We start from the raw sequence: 24,804 nt of genomic DNA, 5'->3' as shown, positions 1-24,804 counted from the left end.
CACATATGATATGTCTAAGCAATGTAGTTGTAATCATAACCCATGATCAGCTACATAAATCTGATTTATGGTATAAATAATGTTGGAATTTTAGTAATATTTACAAAAATAGATTTCTAATATAGTTGAAGCTTTTTAGGATCATCTTGCATCCAACGGCAACATTGGTTCTCATATTTGTTTTTCTGCAGTTCTGAGAAATGTTGTCACAAGTCCTCTAAATGATTATCAAGTATTCAATTTACTGAAGGTGTGTAGCAGTGCAGTTGAACAGATGGGTGTCTACCTGTAATGTGCAAGTTCAGAAGTTATTTGATTTAACATTTTACAGTCTACGTTTAAAAAGGCCTCCTGTGAGGCTTCATCAGTTCAAGTTAAACAAACTGACATCTTCACAGTCTGCCGAGGATCCTGCATGATCCACATCACATACATTTCAGATTTATAGGATCATCTGTACATCAGTGTTTAATCTGAAGGACGAGACAGTTGGTATTGTGAGCGTTTTATTGAAAAGCAGATCACCTTTAAACAACAGTCAAAGACAAGTTTCAAATCGTTCACTACTGTCAAGGAGAAGGTGGAATGTCACTAAATGGAATGAGCTCAGGAATGTACAGACTAGACCGCCGCAGAGACCAGATCCCAGTACAGTATGACAATGGGCTGAGTGAATGAGGAATGTGGGGACCATGAAGAACTTGACAGTTCTTCCCTCTGCTACAGATGAAAAACTGGAAATCTGAGGCAAAAGTTTCAGTGGTCTCTGACCAGTGAGGGAACTGCTGCAGAAGCCAGGACAGCTCAGTAGAGCCAGCTGGCGGCACAGCTATCGTACTTGACCAGCTCTTCATCTGTGAACCACAGGGAGATCTCCTTGTTGGCACTCTCCACCGAGTCGCTGCCATGGATAATGTTCCTGTGAAAAGGAAAAAATTTAATCCCAGTCAGCGTTTTACATACGGTATTGGGATGTTTACAGCCGTCACATTCAGCACTTACTTGCTGACATCGATGCAGAAGTCTCCTCTGATGGTTCCAGGCTTGGAATCAGCAGGGTTGGTCTCACCGAGCATCACCCTGCCTGTCTTCACTGCACCTTTGCCTTCCCACGCCTGTAAACATTGATGGTGAGATAAATTCACTTTGCTTGTGTCTTCAAAATAAAACACATTTCTGTAGCAGCAGTCAAACCGGACGATCATTTGCACAGCAGCCTGGTAGCAGAGCTCCTCTCCAGGGTTTAGCCTTTTCGTTTATTGTATAACGTAACATACTATCATCTCTTCTTACCATGGCAACCACTGGTCCAGAGCTCATGTAGTTGATGAGGGTAGGGAAGAAAGGTCTGTCCTTCAGGTCGATGTAGTGCTTGTTCAGGAGGTCCTTGGAGGCCTGCAGCAGGGGAACAAGTAGACACGACGTCAGAGTCCAACTTTACTTACGCCGGGTTTACACCGGACGTGGAAGCGCCGCGCCAAGAAAAGCCAGGCGCCTCCTTTCTGCCCCCGTTACACAATTGTGCTGTTCACATCGGCTGCGATGCACCTCGCACCCTGCACCGATGGTTTTGGCGTCAAGTCTATTTTTTCCGCTCGCCGCGAGCGTATCGCGCCAGGAAACACTGAAAAATGATTTTTAAAAAAAGGATATAAATGACATATTTTATATGATATAAATGATCAAATATGCATCCCATACTTTGGATTTCCCTTCTGTTGTCCTGGAGTTAGAATTTCCCCTCTCATTATTAAATTTCCCCATCTGCCCATCCACTACAAGCACACAAGCAGACAGACAGAAAGAGAGGGGTGGGGCGGCTACGAAGACCATCACCCCTGACATTGAACTGGTTACATACAACAGGCGGAGAAAGCAGAATCGCGGGCTGACCGGCGCGGAGAAATTGGTGTCCGGTGTGAACAGTGGTGTCACAATGACAACATTTGCTTAAACGGTGTAAATGATGTCGTTGAATATAAATTCCAGGGCTTGCAGATACCACACGAGCAGTATGAAGGCATGTTATGTTTTTTCAATACGTCTGAAGTGTAGGTCGCCATTGACTAGAGCTGGGCGATATGGAAAAAACCTTCACTATTTCTTTTCATATCAGTTGATAGATATAATGTACATACGCAGCATTTTCTTTTCTCAATTTGAATTTATATTGCCTTTCCTGTGTCTACCTAACTCTGACCTGCCTTCTGCTGTAACAGAATTTCCCCAGTGTGTGATTTAATAAAGTTTTATCTTAAATCAGCACCACTGCACTGAGGCGCATTTCTCCGCTGGTCAGCAAGCGACTCTGCTCCTGATGTTTTCTAATCACAGATGCCGAATTCATATTTATGTTCCTGGATAAACGGGGCGTCGCTTCGTCTGCATATATGAAGTTAAAACACTGAGTTACGCCGTAATTTGCGAGAGGAACTTCTGTCTGCAGGAGTGTGTGAGAGTGTTGTGTCTTCATCCCCCTCCTCGTCTCCGTCCCTCTACACACATTAACTGATAGTCACATGGGATATTCACCATCTAGTCCTATAATTCAGCAGTGGAAACCTGCTGAAACTATGAACATAGCTCAAAACATTATGTTCAGTCACTGCATCGATGCTGAATCGTCCACCTCTGTGCAGGAGCCCAAACATTAACGTGTGCTGCTGCTCCTACACTCTGTGCGTCAAACCAACCTGATGTGGGCGTAACTCTATTCCAGCCACATGATTGGTTCGGCGCTATGCTCATTGGCTGTTTGTGTTTTCCGTCAAAACATGGACATACGAGTTCTCGCTACGTTATATCGACATACAATTTCTATCGAGGAAAAGTTATATCGCGATAATTATCGATATCGTTTTATCGCTCAGCCCTACCATTGACTTCAATAGTATTGGATTCAGCTGCTACAAAGTTTACCCCGAGATTCCAGAAGTGTTTCGTGGACTCAAACACTTCACCCACCCCTCCATCAGCATAGTGGTGAGTAGATAATGAATGTTCATTTTTCAGTGAACCATCCCTTTAAGAGATGTCACTGTGGGCCGCATCCCACTTGAGCTGCACTTGAAGGTGTGTGTAGATTAGAAGTGTGGCCTCCAGATGCTGCCACCCTCGAGAATACAGGTTATTTTAGCTGAGGATGTTCATCTTGGATGTCTTCCACAGTGAGTCTGGTTCTAGAAGTTTCTTCCAGTTAAGAGTTTCTCTCCACAGAAAATCTAATTTTATTTGTGTAGCCCATATTAACAAATCAGTTTGACCATAGGGCTTTAACAAGGTGGGACATCCTCCGCCCTTAACCCTCAAATAGAGTAAGGAAAAACTACTAAAAAGTCACCTATGTGTTTGCGTGTTGTGGAAATTGTTGAGTTTCTCAAGAAAGATCTCAACCTTAGCAGTGCCTTGAGATGATGCACGTTGTGATTTGGCACAATACACATAAGACAAATCAACCTCACTTCTCAGCAGAGGACAGCTTGTACTTTTTAATTCAGAAACTGGAACATGTCAACATGCTGTGGGGTTCTTAGGTCTTTTAATTCATGTATTCCACTGTAAAAATAAAACTGTTGGATAAAAGGTTAATTACTAAACGTGTTCAATGTATAAAGGAAATCCTCCACCATGTCGATCAACTCCCATTACATCGGGCTCATTTCTGACTAACATCAGACCAAGTATTAATAGCACCTCACAAGGTGGAGTTTGTCTAAATAAAAAAGTGGGTGAGTTATGTAATCCATGTTTGTGCCTGAGGACAACAACTGTGGCAACATACAATACATCCCACTCTAATGTCAAAGTGTATAACCACAAATCCTGTAAGCAGATGTCTCAACCAATCAAAAAGAGCAAACATCCAGCAAAAGAGGCCAAATAATAACACTAGTGATGTCAAATCTACAAAATTCAGTCTGCAATTTATTCAACCACGATTCTCTTTCAGAATAAGGCTGAGCTCAAAATGACTCATAACTGAGAAGGAAACATTTCAGTGGGATGACTAGTTGAAAATATTACATGCAACTCTAAATTCAATAAGCTCCACCTCTTCTGGACACTGTTCAGTGATACTTAGTCAGAATGTACTTGGCTCCCACTTACATGTCACTTCCTGCTGAATTGCAGACAGCAGGATTAATTAGAATTAATCTTGCCCTCAGTGACAGTCATTTGTATCACTACCCAGAAAAATACAGGTCATTTTAAAAAACTGAAATTCTGTTAAAATGAACCACTCAGCATGGTAAAGAAAACATCCCCATCTGTCACAGCTCAGATGTTCAAGGATCAGGGGACGCTGGTCGTGCTACAGTCAGGAATAGACAAGAGCAGGCTAATCAGCTCACCGGAGGTCTTAAGGGTTACTCTGCACACTTACATGATCATGTGCACATCCTATAGCAGTTAAAAATATCACCCAGTGACCTTCACGAAAGGAGCCACTGTAACATCCCTCACCCTACAGGTGAATGCAAGCATATTACATTCTGTTTACTTACATGAACCATCTTCATGGCCACAAGTTTGAAGCCCTTAGCCTCAAACCTCTTGATGATATCTCCAACGATGCCCCTCTGCACACCATCGGGCTTGATGGCAATAAAGGTACGCTCCTTAAGCTCGGCCATGATTCTGAAAACAAAGCAAAGGGGGGAAAAAAGGATTGAAGACAATTAAAAAAAGTGTAAACTCCTGGAGGAGGAAGCCTGAGTGTCACTCACACCACTTGGTTGCATTTGGCACAGGCGGGGCCGGCTGCCGAGGGCCCCGACCCCATGGTACAGGGAACGCACAGACGATGTGAAGGTTAGTGCCGATCTGACTACTGAGCCACTGTGACTTGTTGCCAGCCCCGCCCACTGAGGAAACAACTTTATCCCTGCACTGTCAGGTACACCGGACAGAGTACAGGTTTAGCTGCTCACACCTCATGCACGTAAGCAAGTCCCTGAAGAATGAAGTTACTAATAATTTCTAGAATTCAATTAACACTATTTTACCATTCTTATTTCTTTTCCATGTGCAAACTTGTGCACGTCAAAGATCAAATGCAAATGTAGGGGTCCTTTGAAGGACCCAACCCATATGGATCCAATTCAGTTCTTTGTTAGATTTATTGGCAGGTGGCCAAAAAAAAAGACGCATTACTGCCATCTACTGGGTCTTCATCAATCAGACAAAATTGAGTAAGAAACAGGACAAAGAATAAACACTGAACCCAGGTAATCTATGGAAAAGCAATACGATCAAAATGTGTTTTGAGCATAGATTTTAAAAGAGGCCACAGACGAATTTCCTCAGGCAAGGCGATCCAAAGCCTTGGGGCACATAGCAGACCCCTGCCCGAGGATGGGTTACACGGGGAAAAGAGATCTGAAATATATTGTAAGCCCATGTAGTGATTTGTAGGTAATTAAAAGTACCTTAAAAAAAAGAAAAAAAACTGTGTAGCCTAGTAGTCTATAGTTTCGCCATTTAAACATGTAAAAAAGGCTGATGCAGTAATCCAGGCGTGATGAGCTAAAATGTTAAATGATCTCAGTATCTTTAAAAACTTAACACAGGTCAGAACACTAGAGACATCTCTCATAAAACCATGTCTGTGCAAGTTCGGTGATGTGCAGTCTGAAGCAAGCTGCAGGCAAACACAAGGCTTAGATTTTAGAACAGGCTTGATGTGTTCCCACATTAGGGAGAGACACTTTTTGTCGATACCCATTTATTTGCCAATATAAAATGTTAAAAAAGAATTTGGCAATCATTCTAAGGTGTTATTATTAAACCTTTATGACAAAGAAATGTAATTGCAAAAAGGCGGGGGTGGGTGGGGTCTGTCTATTTCACAGTCAGGATGAACGGCTGGTCAGACAACAAAAGAAAGGTCAGGACACCTGCTCGAGCGACATTATAATTTCACTTTTCACAACAATTAACTCAGATAAGCAACACACACACACACTAGATGAACAGTATGCGATCAGGTCTGTACAGCTCACTGAGCTCACTACTACAGGAAGTGGATGTGATGACTGGTGTAAAACGTCTGGGAGCTGCTGGCCGCACTTTGACAGTTCTTCAGTCTGTCGGAGGTTCGAGCTTCCGGCTGAAACTCATTCAAACCTGACCACAGCCCCCCCCCCCAGCAGCAGAGACCCATCCAGGAGACCTGGGAACAGCCAGCACAGGCCCGGGCCTCCGCCAACAGCCACATGGCCTTTTGTTCGCGGCGCCGCAGACAAATCACCTCCAGCCCCGTCAGCCGGTGAACGCCTCGCTGCGCCACGACCGCACCGGAGCAACGTGTCCTTCACTTCCGTCTTCCACATAACGTTTCCCTTTACTTTTAAATAAATGAGGATTTAACTGAGCTGGAAGCAAGTTAGTGTTTGTACGTAACGTGCCGGTATAAGCCGGCTTCTTCAGATAAGTATCAAAATGAGGAGCGCCGGCCTCTAACCGCTTCCTTTAAACCACAGGGTTGATACGGAACGTGTGCGACGTGCAGGTGGATATTAAACATGGGTAAAGAAGCTTAACGGGACGTTACCTGAGAGTAGAGAGATCCGGTGACAGCAGCTGACAGCCTGGTTAACGTGGGAGAGGAGCACAGAGGCTGCGCGGGCCGCTTTTATATGCGAGGAGGCGGCTGATCTACGGCAAGTCGGAGGAGCCACAAGGGCAGAGCGCGGAACGGGGCGGGTTACGTGTGGGTGAAGCCCCGATGGAGAAAATCTCCTCGAGCTAAAGTCCGGAGCATAATCATGTCTAACTACTCGTGTTATGATTAAGTGCAATATGTATAGAGAGATTGTCTATTGAAATATTACACTGTCAAATCAAAGACAGTATTGAACTGGAGGGATTATAGATAATAGAAATAATTACATCATTTTATAATTAAAAAAATATATTTTCTTATGTCAAGTAAAAAACAAAATACATATACAGAAAGCCTTTTTTTTATGTGTCTTAAAATAACATGCTTCATTTTGGAAAAAAAGTAATATAAAAAAATTCTAATCGAGTTTACGATTTTCTTGTCTTGTAAATTTTAGTCACGTGAGATGATTAACAGAACATGAAATTGATTTGAGTTTCCTGAGCTGCTAAACCACTGCAGTAAAGGCTAGGAAATATGCGATGGTTAAAATAGAAACGTTTAGTCAAAATGTTAAAATTCTCAATGATTTATCAGATATAGATTTGGGTCCGGATTGGATGACGGCCCACGCTCTGCCTGTTAGTGACCCCTGCCATAGACTGCATATATAAGATAACATCTTTGACTACATTTCACGTTGCACTCATTAGATTTTACACATGTTCATTTTACTATAATTTACCATCACTTTAGTAACATAGCATCACTTTCTATAGTGTGAATATGTTACAGTCAAGGTACATTAAAGATTGTCGATTGAAGTAAGCACACACCCATCAGTTAGTTCAGTTACCTTTTTATTTTGTTGCAGTTTGGAACATTGTTGTGTTATACTTACCATGTGCTCCTATGTTCTGTCCCTCCATGTAGTAGTGGTATTTGTTGTGTTTCCTTTTTTTCCCTTTAAAAGAGCCATTTAGTGGTTGGGAATGAGCCTCTGTAGTGGGAAATAAGGTGAGAGGATCCTGTTTGCAGGAAGTATAGTGTGTCTTACCTGCTCTTGATGGTCAAGGCTCAAGGCTGAAGGGTGGAATTGCACACCCAATTTAAAATGGAGAAATCATATGCCCTCCTTTACCTGACATCAGAATTTATGTCCCTAAATATGCACTCTTAGAAAATATTAAGAATTTCTTTATTCGTATTTCTACATTCCTATTGGTTTGAATTATGCCTCTTTTGTCCTTGCTCCTTATTATATTTATTTATTTCTAAATTATGCCAAATGTTGTATCATGACTGTATACAGCATATACCTGTATATTTATTTCTTAAGATTCCCGATGTCTTTTTCTTGTAAGAATACTTTCCTTGCACAGTGCTGTGTTTGTTCTCAACCATTTCTATTATAAATGTTTTAAAATGCTTCAATAAAAAAGGAAAAAACATACAGCATCAGTAAAAAGGTTGTAGGTAAGTAAACATGCAATAGAAACATTAGGACATATAAAAATAGCAATACAGTGTAAACAGAATATTTACAGTGTGAACAGGATTGCAGGATTCAGACAGAAAATGAGTATTGTGCCATTCAATTAGGTGAATTTGTTGTGTAGTCCCAGAGTTTGGTGCATACTGGGAGCAGTGGTGGTTGTACACTCTGACAGCAGCAGGAAGGAAGGACCTGCTACTTCTCTTTCACTCAAATTATACGTTCTTATACACAATCACTCTTTGTTGTATTGATTATACGTCATGTTGTGTTTGCTGAAACAAAAAGAATCAGCTCTCAGATAAAGACCACCCTAAACTTCTCAGACTGTACCATTTCAGTACCTTCAAACTATTTTACAATCCAAGCCCACAGTGGGGTGGTTCAAAGTATGCCTGACAAAAGACTTTAGAAATCTGAAAAATCTTAAGTCTGGTAAGAATAAGATAATCAATCTTGCTGTGTAAAAAAAACTGAAGTTAGTTTCATTTCAAATAAAATGTTCCTGTTTGATTAGGCAAAAAATAAACTGAAGCTGGGCTAATTTGTAATATAATTTAACATAGAAAAGTGAAACAAATTTTTAAGTTATCATTTAATCAGACTTTATTGATCATCATTACATTACATTATGACTACCTATCAAGGAGGTTATGTTTTTAGCAGAGCTACTCCATCAGTTGTATTGAAACTTGGTGGAAGGATGGGGTATGTGGCAAGGAAGAGCAGATACAGTGTTGGGGTGGATCTGGAGAAAGAGGCGGATTCAGGAAACTTTTTTATCACCCTTTTCTTTTGTTGGTTTTGCCATTTTCACCAATTTCCCACGGTGTAATTCATGGATTTTGATGAAAAAACGAAGCAAACATTTAGGGGATGTTGCCATGGATGTGAGGTCCATGCAACAAATGTTTTGTCAAATGTTTTTGAGACTAGGGCCATGTGGTTGAAAGCTTTGCTGGGTAATGTTGACAGATATGTCATGATACTGATTCATTCATGTTTTACAATGCGAATATGATTCCTGACTGACTCCCCTCCAGTCTCTCCTCTGCAGTTTGAGACAAAGTGTTGAGAGTACTCCAGGGAGGCTGGTTGGGTGGGCTACACTATTTTGCACCTTTAGTAAGGGGCCAGAGGGACTGCAGAAGTCCCCACTGTTTTTTACTCAAAGTTCAGCCTCTCTGAAGATATATTTGTTCATTTTAAAATTTACATATAGCAGCTAGTACATAGAAATATAAATGCTGGGAGTCGTGACATTCTCTGCTCCTCCGCACACCCTTGAATGCTTAACCTTCAGGCTGTTTTGTATTAAAGTCTGTGTTTGCAATCCTAGGTTACCCATTATGACCACCATGATAAGATGATTTGACTCACACAGATGTGTTTATTTGAAAACATTTGTGCACACATGTTCTGTATAGTTTATTTACTGATTTATATAGTATGTAAGTATTCTATATCCTCGGGCTTGTAGCCTACGAATAAAGCTTTTAAGAGGAATTAAAGATTAAAATCTGCAGTTATTATATTTTATGGAAAGAGCTGCACGATAGCCATAAAGTCACTGCTCTTTACATCATATTCTAGGAAATAATCTTGATACATCCTGTGGGTTACGGCCTTACTCTCAATACCTTATGTAGATTAATGGAGTTTTCTGAGCCTCGCTTCCTAGGAGTATGAAAACATTACGTATGTCGGGCCTTATCAAACCTCTGAGATTGAATCTGCTTTGAAATATCCAGTTTACATACGTTGCTTCCTCAGCTGGCTGCCACTGGCTTTAATAGAAGCAGCAGCAGAGCGTGAGACCCAGAGATGAGTGTATCCTTCACACTGGGAGTGTTTGTGGCTCCGCTGCCTCTGATCAACTCTGATTGTTAGATGGATGGAAGACATACTGGAATACACAAAGCCTCAGGTTGAGATCCCTTTTCCTGAGGTGAAATGTACAGCCCTGCACACATGCACATGCATAGAATTACAACTGCCCATATTATATGCTCTCTCTCTCCCACACACACACACAGACACACACACACGTTTCATTGACACTCGCAATCATTCATTGCAAAATTGAGTTTTCTGAGACATGGTTTGCAACAGTGTCTCTCACACACATACATCAGATGGTTATATGCACATACACTTGCAATCAGTGATTTACTACTGTATGCTGCAGCGTTTTGATACTAGACCCCCCATCAGGCAAAACTATTATGCCCTATATTTAGGGGACTGAAATTCGGTGCTGCCTGATTCAAATTAAGGGGCCTTAGTAGAGGTGTGTGCTCTACTGAGTATCATTATTTTCCTCTGTTCATTTTCTCTCCCTGCATGGGCTCTTTCTCCTCTCCTCTCCTCTGAATTACTTTCGTCCTGCACCTCCAGCAGTGAATGCTCCTATAAACAAATAGAGAGTTAATCTCTTGTTCTAATCTCCTCCTCTCTAGTCCTAGTCCTATTTTTACCAGGGTTTAAGGTCAGGATTAGACCATGCTTCTCTCACTCTCTCTACCTCTCCATTACACTTTGCTGTGTATATAAGGGATGAAATTATTGACAGTTAAGTACACCACTCCAAAGCTTTGCAGTCAGGTGAGGGTATGTGTTTTGTCGTGGCCTGTTGTGCTTCTGGCAGAGAGGCAGATGCAAAACAGGATGCAAACTAAGTAATCCAAACTCGGGAGAAACAGAACAGACCAACTGACACAAAGTGAGAAGAAGCACAGTGCGGAGGCAAAGAGACACAGGGGAAACATGGGTGCACTGGAGCAGGAGGTAAAACAACTGCAGACACATGAGGAAGGACATGTCTCCAAATAAAACTGAAAATAAGAAAACAAAATCCATACATGGAGTCACTCAAGAGGCAGATCCTAACAGAGACAGCAGAGGAAAGCATTCGTTTTTTCATACAAAGTTCGGGCTTACAATAGATTTGAATAAAACTTTGAATAAAAAAAATATTCAAAGAAGAGCAAATTTCATTCCATTTATATATACAGTATATAAGTGTGTGTGTGTGTGTGTGTGTGTGTGTGTGTGTGTGTGTGTGTGTGTGTGTGTGTGTGTTTATTTTGTTTCTGTTCTATATCTTTGGCTCCAGGTTTTTATCTATAATTCCTCTTAAAGTTTATAAGAAGAATTATAGATTAAGACCTGCAGTGTCTTTTATGAGCCACACTAGTCATTAAGTCACTCGGAATTATATTATTATTAATACTACATGTATATTATTATTACATAACATTAATGGAAATACAGCCTGTGATATTCAAGTAAAACCAAGCGGTGTATCCCTCTGAGAAGGGATATAGGTGCCAGTGGACACTGAGCAGAGGAATGAGGTTGGGGATCTCAGCAGAACAGCAGGAGGACTGGGCACATATCCCAGAGGCTTGGAAGACACATGGCCTGGAGGCTGGACGGTACAGGTGGTACCTCTCAGGATGGTGGCAAGTAGGCCAGACAGACAGGCAGAGCCACTCCACAGGGCCAAGATGAAAGCAAGGATGAAGGCCAGACCACTCCATAGGGCATTAGCAAAGTGATGGGAATGGTGACGAGGCTGGAAAGTCTGGAAAGATGGATGTCACTTTAAGATTTTGCTGGAGGCTGGAAGCAGGAGTGCAGACCCGCAGGAGATCAGCTGGAGATCAAGCTGGGTGTCAGGAAAGAAGCCTACCGAGGATCTGGCAGTGTGTCAGTGGGGGCTGCCTACTGGGGGTCAGGAAAGGTATGGCCAACCAGGAACCAGGAGCAGGTGTCGGCTGGACCACAGACTAGGGTTCAGGAGTAGGAGTTGGATGGGCCACCAAAAGGTGATCAGAAGCAGACTTGGTGTTGGCCGACTCAAGAACAGACAAGACGTCAGCTCGAACCCCTGACTCTGGGTCAGACTCAGGAGCATTTGTGATGTCACTGGGAGATATTTGTTATTTTTTTCATTTTTACGTCTGTCGTGATACAAATCGCTGCAGAGCAGGTCATCACAATGCGAGAAACACATTGTGGCAAGTCACTCAATTGGCAGATCATGTCCTGCTGTTACCTCACAGGCCTCCAGGCACATTCAGGACATAACCGGCATTGCCTTAGTTTGATGATTTGCTCTTTACTGTGCTTAAAAACAAAAGGCAGGACACATCGTCTGCAGAAAATATCAAGCAGTTTACTCTGTCATAGAAAATTGTCATTTTGCCTTTAGTAAATGTTGATAAAAATATTCTTGCAGTCAAAATGTTTGTTGATAGCCTCAGACTGCCTATAGAAAGATGCAAATAAGTGATTTAATGCAACATCAAGGGTCCCTGGTTATGCTTTAAAATGGGGGAGCAAAATTGGAAAGAAATGAATATCGGTGGGTCCACCCCGAGATTAAAAAAGTAATCTAAAGCAAATTTCCTGTATTTCCACGCAACCTAAGCTCTTGGATTAGGTCAAGAAAGAGCCACCTGCACAAGTCGACAGTAAAAACCAATAATGTATCAATCTGTGTATATACCTGGGTGGATCAGGACCTGAAATTGTTTCACATTTAAAATTATATTTCTAAAAACATTATATATTGTTTAGGTTGCAGACTATGAGATCATCTTCAAAATGAAACAAGGACAAGCATGAAATGAAATGATAACACATCACAATGTGGTTTGGATAACTTGGTTCAACGATGTTAAACCTGAGCGCTGCTATTCTCAATACCCACAGGGCTTCTTCATACAACAGACACACAGTACAATAAACTTGGACGAGTGAAATGACCTCACGTAATTCCAATGGCACCTGTTTATTTGACACACATGTTTTGGTGGTATGGCTGCTCCCACAGCTCCACTAACTGGCGTAGTTGTAATGTTCTACAGGAATTACTGATCATAACTTCAACAATAGATCATTTTAACCTACATCAAGAACTATTTTAATGCACAACGCAGAAGACGACTTCTGCTCCTCAAGATTTAAAAGAATCATTTTAGTGGAGGACTAGACATCACTGTGAAACAATAAACCTATACACATCTCAAATGACAGAATAACCATGATAATGACAACTCAGTACAGAGCAGCTGGGTTACATGGAGATATGTAACCTTGTATTTCGAAATAATTGCATCCAAAGTCAAAATTAAAAATGAAATTAAAGAAAAGTAGTCCGTCCAAAAATGAAATACGTTTTGCTCCAATCGATTTGTGATGAGTTGGACTGAACCAACTCAAAGGGTGGTCCAAAAATGTATGTTTTTTAAAATCTTGTTTTGGTCAGTTGCTGCAACTCAAGAATTTTTTTATAAAAACAAAAAAGTAGAGTAGCAAAAGCTTTCTCCACCTAATAATAATTTATGGGGATGCATTTGCTCCATACTCAGGTAGCTATTGGTGTCATACTAAGGTTTTTTGTCGCTGGCAGCGTGGAGTGTGTCTGGAGTGTGTATGGATGAGGCTGAACACATGCATGAACACACAACTGCAGCACCACCTGCGAGCCTTATCTGTCCATCACCCACAAGTGCAGAGATGCACCAGAGTTCACTGACACTGATGCAGAAGTTGTTTTTGTTTTTGCTGGATTCGTTTTTTATGAAGACCGTAGATCTCTGCAGCATCCTCCTGCCCCGAAGACGATTATTACACAGCAGAGAATCATTACTGTAATATAACCCACATTGCTTTGGGATGGAAGTTATGATGAGCCAAAACGGCCACAGTCCATTGCCTCTGACTGTGTTACTGCACAAGGAACTGGCGTTAATTCAAAAGGGCAAGAGGCCTCTTTTGAAACTGTTTCATGAATGCATAATTTAAAGTAATACTGAACTACCCTCTTCCACGATTATTTTCTTATCAGATAAAAGGGGTTTTACAGACATGACCTTGCATAAGTACATAGCCACTCCACTTACCGCTTACACACACACACACACACACACACACACACACACACACACACACACACACACACACACACACACACACACACACACACACACACACACACAACCTTGTATTTCTATCTTAGTGAGGACACTCTTTGGCATAAAGCATTCCCTTGCCCCTAACCTTAACCATCACAACTAAATGCATACCCCTAATCCTTACCCTAACTAGTAAACCTACACCTAAATGTAAACCTAATTCTAATCCTAAAACCAAGTCTTAACCCTCAAACAGCCCATTGGAAGTGGGACCTGACCAAATGTCCTCCTCACTTCGTAGTTTCTAAGTTAAAAATGGTCCTCACAAAGATATCCGTACAAGTACACACACACACACACACACACACACACACACACACACACACACACACACACACACACACACACACACACACACACACACACACACAATTTCCCACCGTTCCATGTATATAAGCTGTTGAGCTTTTGTCAGAGAATCTGCGCAGGAATTTGATCACATTATTTCACAGACCTGAACTCATGATTCAGACCTTTAAGCTGCGGCTCCTGAAACACACACAAACACACACAGAGCAGCGAAATAACTGATGGTGTCTCCGTCAGTTTAAGCCCTGAATAAAACCATCTCTGATACTCAGAAATCCTTTTGAGGATAAAAAGCTTCACAGCTTAATCCAGTCCATTGCCTCCACAGCAGAGGTAGCCGTGCAGGACCCCAACCAAGACTGGGCGAGTCAAGCAAGTGCACAGTTATGTAATGTGATATAATCGGCTGTTTTATATGATTTACTGCACAGTGAGAGCTCTTTCTTTTCAGCCACACCAGTGACATGATAAAAAAGTGATAGCAATGTCAGTCTGTCGCTTGCTCATCCTTCTAACTTATAACAACACATACTGTTTTTATTTATTTATTGCTGTTGGTTATTCATTTATCAATTTTTTTTTATTCCATTTATTCTATTTATGAATGGGACAGACTGTAAAATGAATTGCCCTTTTTGGAATAGATAACGTTTTCTTAATTTGAATCTGAGCTCCACCACTTTGGTCTCGATTGAAATGTCTCAACAACTTTTCCAAGATGAAAAGATCTGAAGAATGAATGGAGAGGGCTCTGTTTTGAAACTGTACAGGACAGAGCAGGGCAGAGCAGTCCCCAGATCAGCTGGCTGATGCTTTGTTAAACTGTCTGAAGTTGTACAGCAATGTTGCAGAGTGGTAAAGGTGCTGCTTTGCATTAAGACCAGTTGAATTCAGATGCGTGGTGCATTGTGTATATCTCTTGGTTAGTTAACAGAATATTGTAAATATCTAAACTGTGGTGAAAACATGAACAAATTGATACTGAATGTTGAAAACTGGGACATTTTAGTGTTTCATATTGGTTGGGACTCTGGAGATTCAGACTTCTTCTGACTTTATCCAGTCAAATAAGCCCAATGCAGCTCGGAGCTCCTGACGAGCAGCATTATGACTCTATGCACAACCAGCGCTGGGATGTTCAGTGTGAGTATATTCCTGAAAGATTATAGGCCCATCCATGTAATCCTGGTATTAACTCCAGATGAAAACAAATCTACATATTATTATTATTATGCCTCATACAGTGAATTTGCACACTTTCTTAACTGTCACTAAATGGCAAAGTACAGCAAAGATATCTGCATCATTTGAATCCAAATTGTAAAGTTATTACATAAAGTTACCAAACGTTTGCTTGATGTGATGAACTTTGAACAACTTTTATTATGATTTACATTTTACTAATATTTGCAGGACATTGGAAAAGTAATTGCAATACAGAATAAAAAAAAAAAGCATAAATGTGCTTGACAGTTAATTGTGTATCAAACAGTATGTTTGCATCAGAGATGAAGATGGTAAGTAAGACCGGAGTAGCTTCTCTTCTTCCAGAGACAAATGTTTCAGGATGAAAGTCTCACCTGAAAAGAGACTGTGGACTAATACCAACACACTGTACTATACAATCTATCAACACGTGTACAGATGTCAGAAGCTAGACAAGCTAGTCTGGTGGCAGGCCTATGCTTCCCTCTGCTGGACAACACTGGAATGCAAAACACCTCTCGACTTGTTTTCTGGGTTCTGATTTGATTTTACTGTGGCATAGATAACTCATGTTACATTGAAGAACAATTACACCAGTTATTTCAAAAAAGGCTGAATAGTTGTAGTTTAACATGTGTTTTTTATTTAAATAAGACACTGTACACAAACATAACAATGTCTTGTACTTCACTTTTTTCTGCGATTTCTTAGAATGTATCATATGGAGGGACCCTGATTATGACCATATAAACAAAAGCTTTTTTTTTTTACTGTACAGTATTAAAGGGAAAGTCATGAGTAAACTCAAAACGCATTGTAACAGATACCAAGGCAAAAGTCTAAATACAAAAAAAAGACTATAAACGAATCCTGTACAGATTGACTCTGACGTTGATCATATAACAATTTGAACTTATTTATTATGCTGTTTTTGACCAAATTACAGTTGTAAAAGTAAAAGTAAATCCACTTAAGAAGAGCACAGATACATGAAAAATGTATTTTGTTACATCCTATCATCACTGATAAGAATTTCTTATTTTCACTGTATGACCTCCATGAATGTATCTTTGTTAAATATAATCTACTCTTTGTTGGCCACATTAATCATTTGTATTACGTTACAGGTTTTGGAATGATGTCAAATCTATGTTTGTGTTGTGTCATGAGGTAAATGGTAAATGGTTTTGTATTTATATAGCACTTTTCTAGTCTTGATGACCACTCAAAGCTCTTTACAGTACAGTTTTACATTCACCCATTCACACACACATTCATACAGTGCATCTATAAGCAGCACTTTGTTGTTCTATGAGGGGCAATTCGGGGTTCAGCATCTGGCCCAAGGACACTTCGGCATGCAGATGGGGAAGACTGGGGATCGAACTGCTGACCTTCAGGTTGGAGGACGACCGCTCTACCCATCAGCCACAGGTAAAAGGCAGATGTCAGATTTTTTCATGTAAAGAAACACAAAGAAAACAAAACTAACACCTCTCTCTTAACTCTTTGGAGGAAAAGACTGTTGAAGTAATTTTCTAATGCACAAGTGCAGCTTCCACTCACATCTGAACATGTGAATACTAATGGCTGCAAGATCATAACTGATCTCAGAACACTGGAATCTTTCAGGACAGCATGACAAGCACATTTCTCTGTAACCAGTTACAGTCAGTCACATGTCAGAGATCCCAGGTTTGATCCTCAATGACACAAAACGACACAGAAAACTGTTTCAAGACGATCCAAACACATAGGTTCAAGAATATATATCCACTTAAAAAGTCAACGTTGACGCACACCTAATGACATTCAAGTGGCAAATTGTAAATAAATACAGATTTACAAATACAAATCTGACATAACGTGACATTTCCCAAGTCACAGGCTTGAGGATTTAGTCTAGTAAATACACAGAAAACCAGAAAGCCAATCAGAGAGCGCATATCCTCCAAGGCCCAACAATTGCCTTCAATTCAATCAAGCGGCACCAAATTCCGGACACTTGTAGATATCAAATATATATATATATCCCCAAATATGCCAGATTTTTTCATCAAGATCTTTATATTACTTCTTTAGAAATTCAAAAAATGTAATGTTAAAGAAAATGAAAAAGAATTGCTGGATCCGCCCCATGATCAGGATCCGCACCAAATTTTAACGGATTCTTTTCCGACATATACTGTGTCCTCCCACCAAGTTCTGTGGAACGCCATTCTGTAGTTTTTGCGTCACCTTGCTTCTAAACTAACCAACACACAAATGGATAGGGGTGGAAACATAACCTTATAATAAAATAACTTTAAGAAAACATGTAGAGCATTTTTTGATGCATGCTTACTGTGGTAGTGTGTGGTGTCTGTGCTGTTGTGTCTGTTAAGTGTCTATCTATCTATCTGAGAGAAAACTGTTCAATGACAGTTCAATGACAGGACATGACACAACTCAAATATCTACAAGTTGATTTTGATATTGTATTTGATGAATAACTAGACTTGGACCAGGATGAGACCGGAGGAATCATTTCATTTATTTTCTTTATAGGTAAAAAACTGTTCTGTCGGACGACCCTCACTCCCTGGAGTTCAAATTGCTGCCTCTCGGTGGACACAACAACACACACACAAGCGTAAACACACACAGATCCACATTAACAGGTGCAATGAAACTTTCCAGTGTGTTTGTGACAGGAAATGCTAGAAATCCTCTTTTCACTGGTCACATGTCAGTAAATAAAAATGATTCCCAAGAACAACACTTACTGTCAAGTGTCTCCGATGATTGAAATAAAGAAGACGCTCTTTCATAACGGCCACTTGTGGATTTGAATCAATTTATTGCAACAAACTAACCAGATGAGAATAATTGCAATATTTATAGAGAAGCTGTATCACCAATTAATGCAGAGTCAGGGTGAGGCAGGAAAGAGGAGGCGCAAATGACTTGACTCAGAATAGGACACAGAGGAAACATTTACCTCAAAGGAAGGACATGATAGAGGGAATGAAGACAGCAGGACTAACAGGAGTGATACTGGAGTGTGGTGGAAGAGGTCAAGGCAGGAAACCTCTGGTTAACTTTCTAAAGAGAACAGGACTGATTAACAAAAATCTGACAAACAAGACACTGTAGGAGTTCACTAACTCCAGAAGATGGCAGCGATGCAACAGACAGCAAGGATGCAAGCTGCCGTTAAACCCCGAAGAAGAAGAAGAAGAAGAAGAAGAAGATGAAGAAGAAGAAGAAGAAGAAGAAGAAGAAGAAGAAGAAGAAGATGATGTTGTTGTTGTTGTTGTTGTTGTTGCCGGGATTTGAAGCAGCTGTAACAGTTGCCACAGCTGTTTAAGGATAACTATCGCTATTTGTGACTTATTCCCTGAGATGTATACGTAGTTTATGAATGTTTATCAGCGTGTTACTGTTCTGAGCACCAAGTATAAGTGATCTGTATTTCTCCACTTGTATTGTGAAACATGCTCGTTTATATGGCTCATTTCTTTGTCATATTTGTACCGATTGTGTTTAAATGCTGTTAATGCTTTGCCTATGTTTTGTGTCATTGAACTGAAGCCCGAAATCCCACTGCTGCCAGGCTGCATTAGGCCTGTATATTTGCAGAATTTGATAGCACTCGGAGTTTAGACAAACATGGAAGGGGTGGGTACTTTTCTAACAACAACATCAAGCAGTCCGATGTGCACGAAACAGTAGGAGTGTACCTGGATCACAGTGCAGGTGTTCTGTCCTTCTCCAGAGTCTCTTACCCCATGACTCTCCTCCACAGAGTCCAGACCACATTCACTCAGCCTCTCTTTGCTGGACCTTTGGTTTGTTCTGGATCAGTAGCTGAGTTCTGTCATCACAAACGGACTCAAGTCCTTTAAAGAGCAGTGATTTAGATTCTGTGTTCAAATCTTTAACTTATTTTGTCTCCATGTTTGTTGCTCAAGTTTGTTGTCGTGACATTTCCACTCCACACAGAGATCAGCTGTCAATCAATCACGACGGGCGGCACTTTGACGTCCTCTCATTGGTCGTTGTGTTGATGTTTGAGTTTGTTGAGCTGGAGCCCTGTTGCTCACTACTTGTTGCTTTAAGATGCCAAAGCTTGAGTGAATCTTTCACATTTCTCCCGGCAGAACAAGTGCAATCTGAAAACTGATGCACATCTTGGAATTGTGATGGAAATTTGACCTGGTGAGACTTCTGAAATAAAGAGACTAGAGATTCATAGTCTTTTAAGTATACTTTATTCATTGCAAGGAAGGTCAGACAATCATACAGCATGCAAAGAGCATTCTGCAGAGGGAATGACAAAGAAACAGTTGCAGGCGTATGCTTTTTATGCAGATGCAATGAAGAGATGTGTGTGTGTGAAGAGTTGAACTGTGTATGTGTGTGTGTGTGTGTGAACTATGTGTTGTGAGTTTGTAATTTTCCATTACAGAATTATACCACGGAGCTAATTTACTATGTTTTACATGTGTCTTTTTTAGAGGCGCTATTGAGTCTAATGTTAATCGTAACGACTTTACAGAGCTATCGACAAGATGGTCAATCTCAGTGGAGCTAGGGTTTTTCAAGAATTTGTTGGTTATATCGACGGATAATACGGGTTTAAATGTAATTGGAATTATTTCCTTAAATTTAGCTACAGCACAACGCCACAGCTGTTGACAGTGTTCCAGTTGCACAGGAACAATGTTTATGTTAGCCAACAAGGCATTGTTAGCCTAAACAGTTCACAATAACGCATTATGCTGCATTTCACGCATACTAACACCGTAGTAAAGAGTCCACAATCAGTAATTAGACTGTGTGTACGACACATTTAACGACAATGTGCTAATAAACAGTAAAAATTACAGCTTTCGGTACTGTTGGTATACAGAGGGGTCATCTTGGATTTCGAAGTCAGGAAATAAACTTTCACCCCCGACTTCTGCGTTCACACCATAGACTGTATATTAAAGCTTCAAACGTCAAGTCAGGATGCACATTATGGAACGCACCTGCTATTTCCTTTGTCCCTCTAATGATCCTGTAGAAAGAGGACTCTAGTTTTCCAGTGATCTGATTAGTCAGTAGTTGGGCTGTGGACAGGTCCGGAGCAAAGGTTAGAGGTGCTGCATAGGTTAACATTAAGATGTAACCCGGTAAGAAGAAGAACCACCTTCACAAAGTTAAATATGTATCAACAGCTCATTCTGCCCTGTAGCAGCAGACCTGGGGCTTCCAGACACGGCAGTGCACAATGAATCACAACACCTCGCACTGTGACGGATCATAGTTGACACTTAGGACGGGTAGTTCTTTAAAAGTCTATTTTAACCTCGTATATTGGCATCAACACGTCACTGAACTGTGGTTTCCTATTTCAAAATACAACTGCCGCACAGCGCTGCCACACCGGTCCGCCCACTCCCCTCTGAGCCAATCGGAGCACAGAGCACCGTGGAGCCGTCCAATCACAACACAGCATGCCCAGCTCGGGCAGAACGCTCCCCAACATGGCCGCCGCTGCACGGTGAAGGACCTGGAGTAGATGCATTTGTGTTTTGAGGGAGAAAGGAAAAAACACACAATACTCAGAGGAGATCAACGACGAACTGAAAACAGGAAGAGGTGAGCTCGCAGGCTTGAGTGTGTGCGCGTGGTCAGGTGGGAGCCGCTGTTGTGTGCGCGTCTGTCTTTGGCGTGAAGGACAGGGGACGTTCAGCTGCGATCCCAGCCACTGTATGAGCAGCACGGTAGAACCAGCGTTACACTCAGTGTTGTCAACGCCGGTGTAGCCATCATTACATGTGTTGTTTATACACCCAATCGTAACAACAACGTAACCATCCGGCGTATGGACAGTGGTAAAAATACAACACAGTGCTGTGGCGCTGCTGTGGTGTGTGTAGTTCCCTATGACCCAAGGGACACTCCTTAGAGCTGACAGCTATTATATCCTGACATTGAGGGAACACATCACTGAAGTCGACATGGCACAACTGGAAAAACAGGGATGTGAAACAACTGATTTCTTTGAGCTGCTTTAGTACCAGGGCTGGTGCTGTCAGTGCTGGCTTTCACTGGCATGGATCGGCAGGGACACTTGAATGGAACATTGCCATTGTTTTTGTTATTTGTAACATCTCTGTTCCTACTATATTCCTACTATGATCAGTCAAAATGTGAAAAGGATTCTTTTGGATTATTGTTGTAGAAAACTTGTGTTTGTGCAATGTTCATGCTGAAAGTGGCCATGCTCTGTATCTTTCTGCTTGACTTTGCTTGCACTGCCTACACTTTTACAGTCTGGTCCCTCAGGAGGACTTGTGGATCCTCCTCGGACAGTCTTGCGATGTAGTCAGCGCACCTGCTCACCTTTCAGTGTGTCTGCCGCCTTTTGTTTGGCTGATCACTCTCAACTCTTTGCCAATGGAGACTGCTGACTCTGGAGTTTTTTTGTGCCAGAGGAACCTGCTTATGTGGTCAGAGTGAGCGGGCCTGGTGTCAGATTCAGGGCCTCAGTCTGCTTTTCAGTTGTGCTGCTGTGCGCAACTCCATTTAACTATTGTGTTAAAGTCTAACCCCAGACTTGCAGTCCTTAAAACTTTTTTTCCCTCGAAATTACATATTCAAAATATGTATCGAGAAAAAACTTCCCTCACTGCCTTAAATGGCATAAATGTAACTACACCTTCCTTCCTTAGTTTGTGATTGGGAATATACTGAATATGCTAATATGGCTCAAGCTCTGCTCGTATTCGCCCAACCCTCACAGCTCACTGCTACTGAGACCCACCCTCAAGTTAACGGGATTGTGAAATCACAAACCCTGGCTGGAGCAGTGTTAAGGGGGAAATACTCTCGGAGATACTCACTACTTATTTGACTCAAAATATGTCCTTGAAAGAGATGCAACGCAAGATTCACCCTTGGCTTTACTCTGGCTCCCCCTACAGGTGGGATGCGTAATTCGCTTTTGGTAATTGGAGTGGCGGTCTGAGCCCCCCTATGCTCACGGATGTACACACCTGCGTTTGTTGACAAGCTGACAGAGATAAAACTGGCAGCCACAGAAGCCAAAAACATGTTCTACAAATACAACGTTTTTTGTTTCTCCTATAGCTAGCTGCTAGCTCTAGCTCTGGTGGTTCATGTGTGAGGTATGCCTTAAAGCAGGTAGTAACGTTCTAGGATGGTACACCAGAGTTACATAGTGCAGTTCTAGGCATCCAGGGAGCGCTGTAGCAATGATAGAAATGCCATTCTTCCTAAGTATGTGTACCATCAAAATGATTTTAGGCCATAAACATTACCTAGTGTTGCTTTAAAGTCACAGTGGGGACATGCTAATATGTTTTTAAAAATGTGATGTGAGGAGGTCTCTAATTAAACTTGGCCTACACTGCAGTGAAATACTGCAGTGTAGGCCGATGTAGATGTAATTACACATGCTTATTAATTGATTTGTGTTTTGTAATTTATCCATAGGCCCCTACGTGACTGCTGTGAGGACGACCCATATGCTGCACCTGAGAAACGGTTCACCCCCCAAACAAAAACTCCATATCTGAAAGTACCCTGCTTCTCTACCGATCCCTGCAGGTGTGGGCGTGCCTCCTGTCACACTGGCAGGAAAGACAAGGGGGGAGGTGTTGCAGGGTGGGGTATCAGGGCTGCACCCACCTGCCTTCTCCATCTTCCTTGAGCTTCAGCTTCCATTGGCGGTGGGCTGAGAGGGTTTCGGCCAAGAGCCTTGAGCGTGTGGCCTTTGACAGGGTCTGCCAGGTGGCATTGGCTGGTTGAGGAGCAGAGCATGTTGAGTGGTTGTGGTTGCCATGGAGCTGCAGGATAAGAAGCAGGTAAGTCTAGTTGCTTAGCACAGTATGTGTCAATGCTACCTAAATGCCCCTGAGGTGCAGAATTGTTTACCGAACAGGTAGGGCACTGTGATTAAGGTTGGTGTTAATTTTGTCAGCTATTTTTAGAACTAGTCTTAGTTTTAATCCTGAGATCAGAAGTTCTATTTCGTATTAGTCAACTTCCTCTATTTTCAACCTCATCCTCAGTTTTTTGTAATTTGTTTAGTGAACTAAAACTCTGTACATTTTAACCTTATCTTAGTCAAAGAAAGAAAGCCATAGACATTTAAGTCCGTATTTACCTGCAGAAAACACAAAATAAGAAGCAGAGATACCTTATCTTTTTTATTATGTAATATAACTTTGAAAATGAGAATAATGAGCTGGGGAAGAAATGAAATAATCATGGTATAATTAAAGAAATCTCTGTATATTTCATATATTTAAAACTTTATAATCTTTATTTATTTATTTATATATATATGCTCATACCTTTTTTATTGGTCCGAGCCAAAAAATGTTCTACCAAAGCAAGTGTTTATAATAGGTTATAAAAAAAATTGATTGAATTCTAGTGTAAAATCTACAAAATCATTTTTTAGTAAAGGAACATTTTAAGAGCTATTGATGTTTCTCCTTTATGATCCTCAGTGTTGCACACCACATCATTGCACATTCTCCTGTTTCACAAGAACACAAGAAACATCGTCCTTAATAACTTTCAGGCATTTTAGTTTCGCCATCTGAAGGGTCGAAAGCTCAAACTTCCTCAGTTAAACATATAGAGGCGTTTCACCACCAGGCAATGCTGGTTTAACGTAATGAGAGTAGGACATGAAATGTGCCTGCCACTGACCTTACTGTATGCTCAACAAGCAGGAGGAAGAGCTTTTTGATCCTCTTTTATCTTAGAGTTCCCACCTATGTGCTGTGTTGTGTTATATAACCATTCATTCATAACAGTACAGTCCGAAAACTTGTAATCCACTTTTTGTTTTTACTGTGTTACTGACAAGACTCTATTTAAGCAACCCGCCATTGTGGTATCTAATGGTGTTGAATAATTGCATCATGATTGTGAAGGCCTCAGTTTGTTAATAGAAAAGTTCAGTAATTGCATCTGCTCATCATCTCATTCAAATCACTGCCTCTCTGGTTTGTATGTCAAAGTTAAATTCAAATTTTTTTACATGAGGCAACATCAACAAAAATAGACGTTTAAGCCAAAAAGGCAAACATTAAATGGCTCCAACTTATTTTAATGCCATTTAGTCCCAGCTGATCATGATGTAGTTCAGCTTTAACTCTATGTCATCACCTAACTCTTATTTAAACTCCTTTAACACA

At 41.1% G+C, this 24,804-nt stretch overlaps 2 protein-coding genes across 3 annotated transcripts in view; one reads left to right on the top strand and one right to left on the bottom strand.

The window, feature by feature from the left end:
• Nucleotides 1-493: 493 nt before the first annotated feature.
• Nucleotides 494-6,690, bottom strand: LOC118100978 (nucleoside diphosphate kinase A1). The gene is made up of 5 exons (XM_035146549.2): nt 6,554-6,690; nt 4,506-4,638; nt 1,294-1,395; nt 1,003-1,115; nt 494-919 (listed from the first exon to the last, which is right to left on the bottom strand). The coding sequence occupies exons 2-5, from the start codon at nt 4,632-4,634 to the stop codon at nt 805-807; spliced, it is 459 nt and encodes a 152-aa protein (XP_035002440.1). The 5' UTR covers nt 4,635-4,638; nt 6,554-6,690; the 3' UTR covers nt 494-804.
• A 14,382-nt stretch (nt 6,691-21,072) lies between these two features.
• Nucleotides 21,073-24,804, top strand: part of tmem94 (transmembrane protein 94) — a 34,168-nt gene continuing 30,436 nt past the window's right edge. For both annotated transcript variants that reach the window (XM_035145332.2, XM_035145331.2), the window contains exons 1-2: nt 21,073-21,226; nt 23,087-23,457. In XM_035145332.2, coding sequence (XP_035001223.1) covers nt 23,434-23,457 — 24 coding nt within the window. In that variant the 5' untranslated portion in view covers nt 21,073-21,226; nt 23,087-23,433. The remainder of the gene's footprint in view (nt 21,227-23,086; nt 23,458-24,804) is intronic.

Source organism: Hippoglossus stenolepis, chromosome 21, assembly GCF_022539355.2.
Source record: "Hippoglossus stenolepis isolate QCI-W04-F060 chromosome 21, HSTE1.2, whole genome shotgun sequence".
Lineage (NCBI taxonomy): Eukaryota > Metazoa > Chordata > Actinopteri > Pleuronectiformes > Pleuronectidae > Hippoglossus > Hippoglossus stenolepis.
The sequence above is the reverse complement of the archived record's forward strand: the minus strand, read 5'-3'. Positions and strand labels throughout refer to the sequence as shown.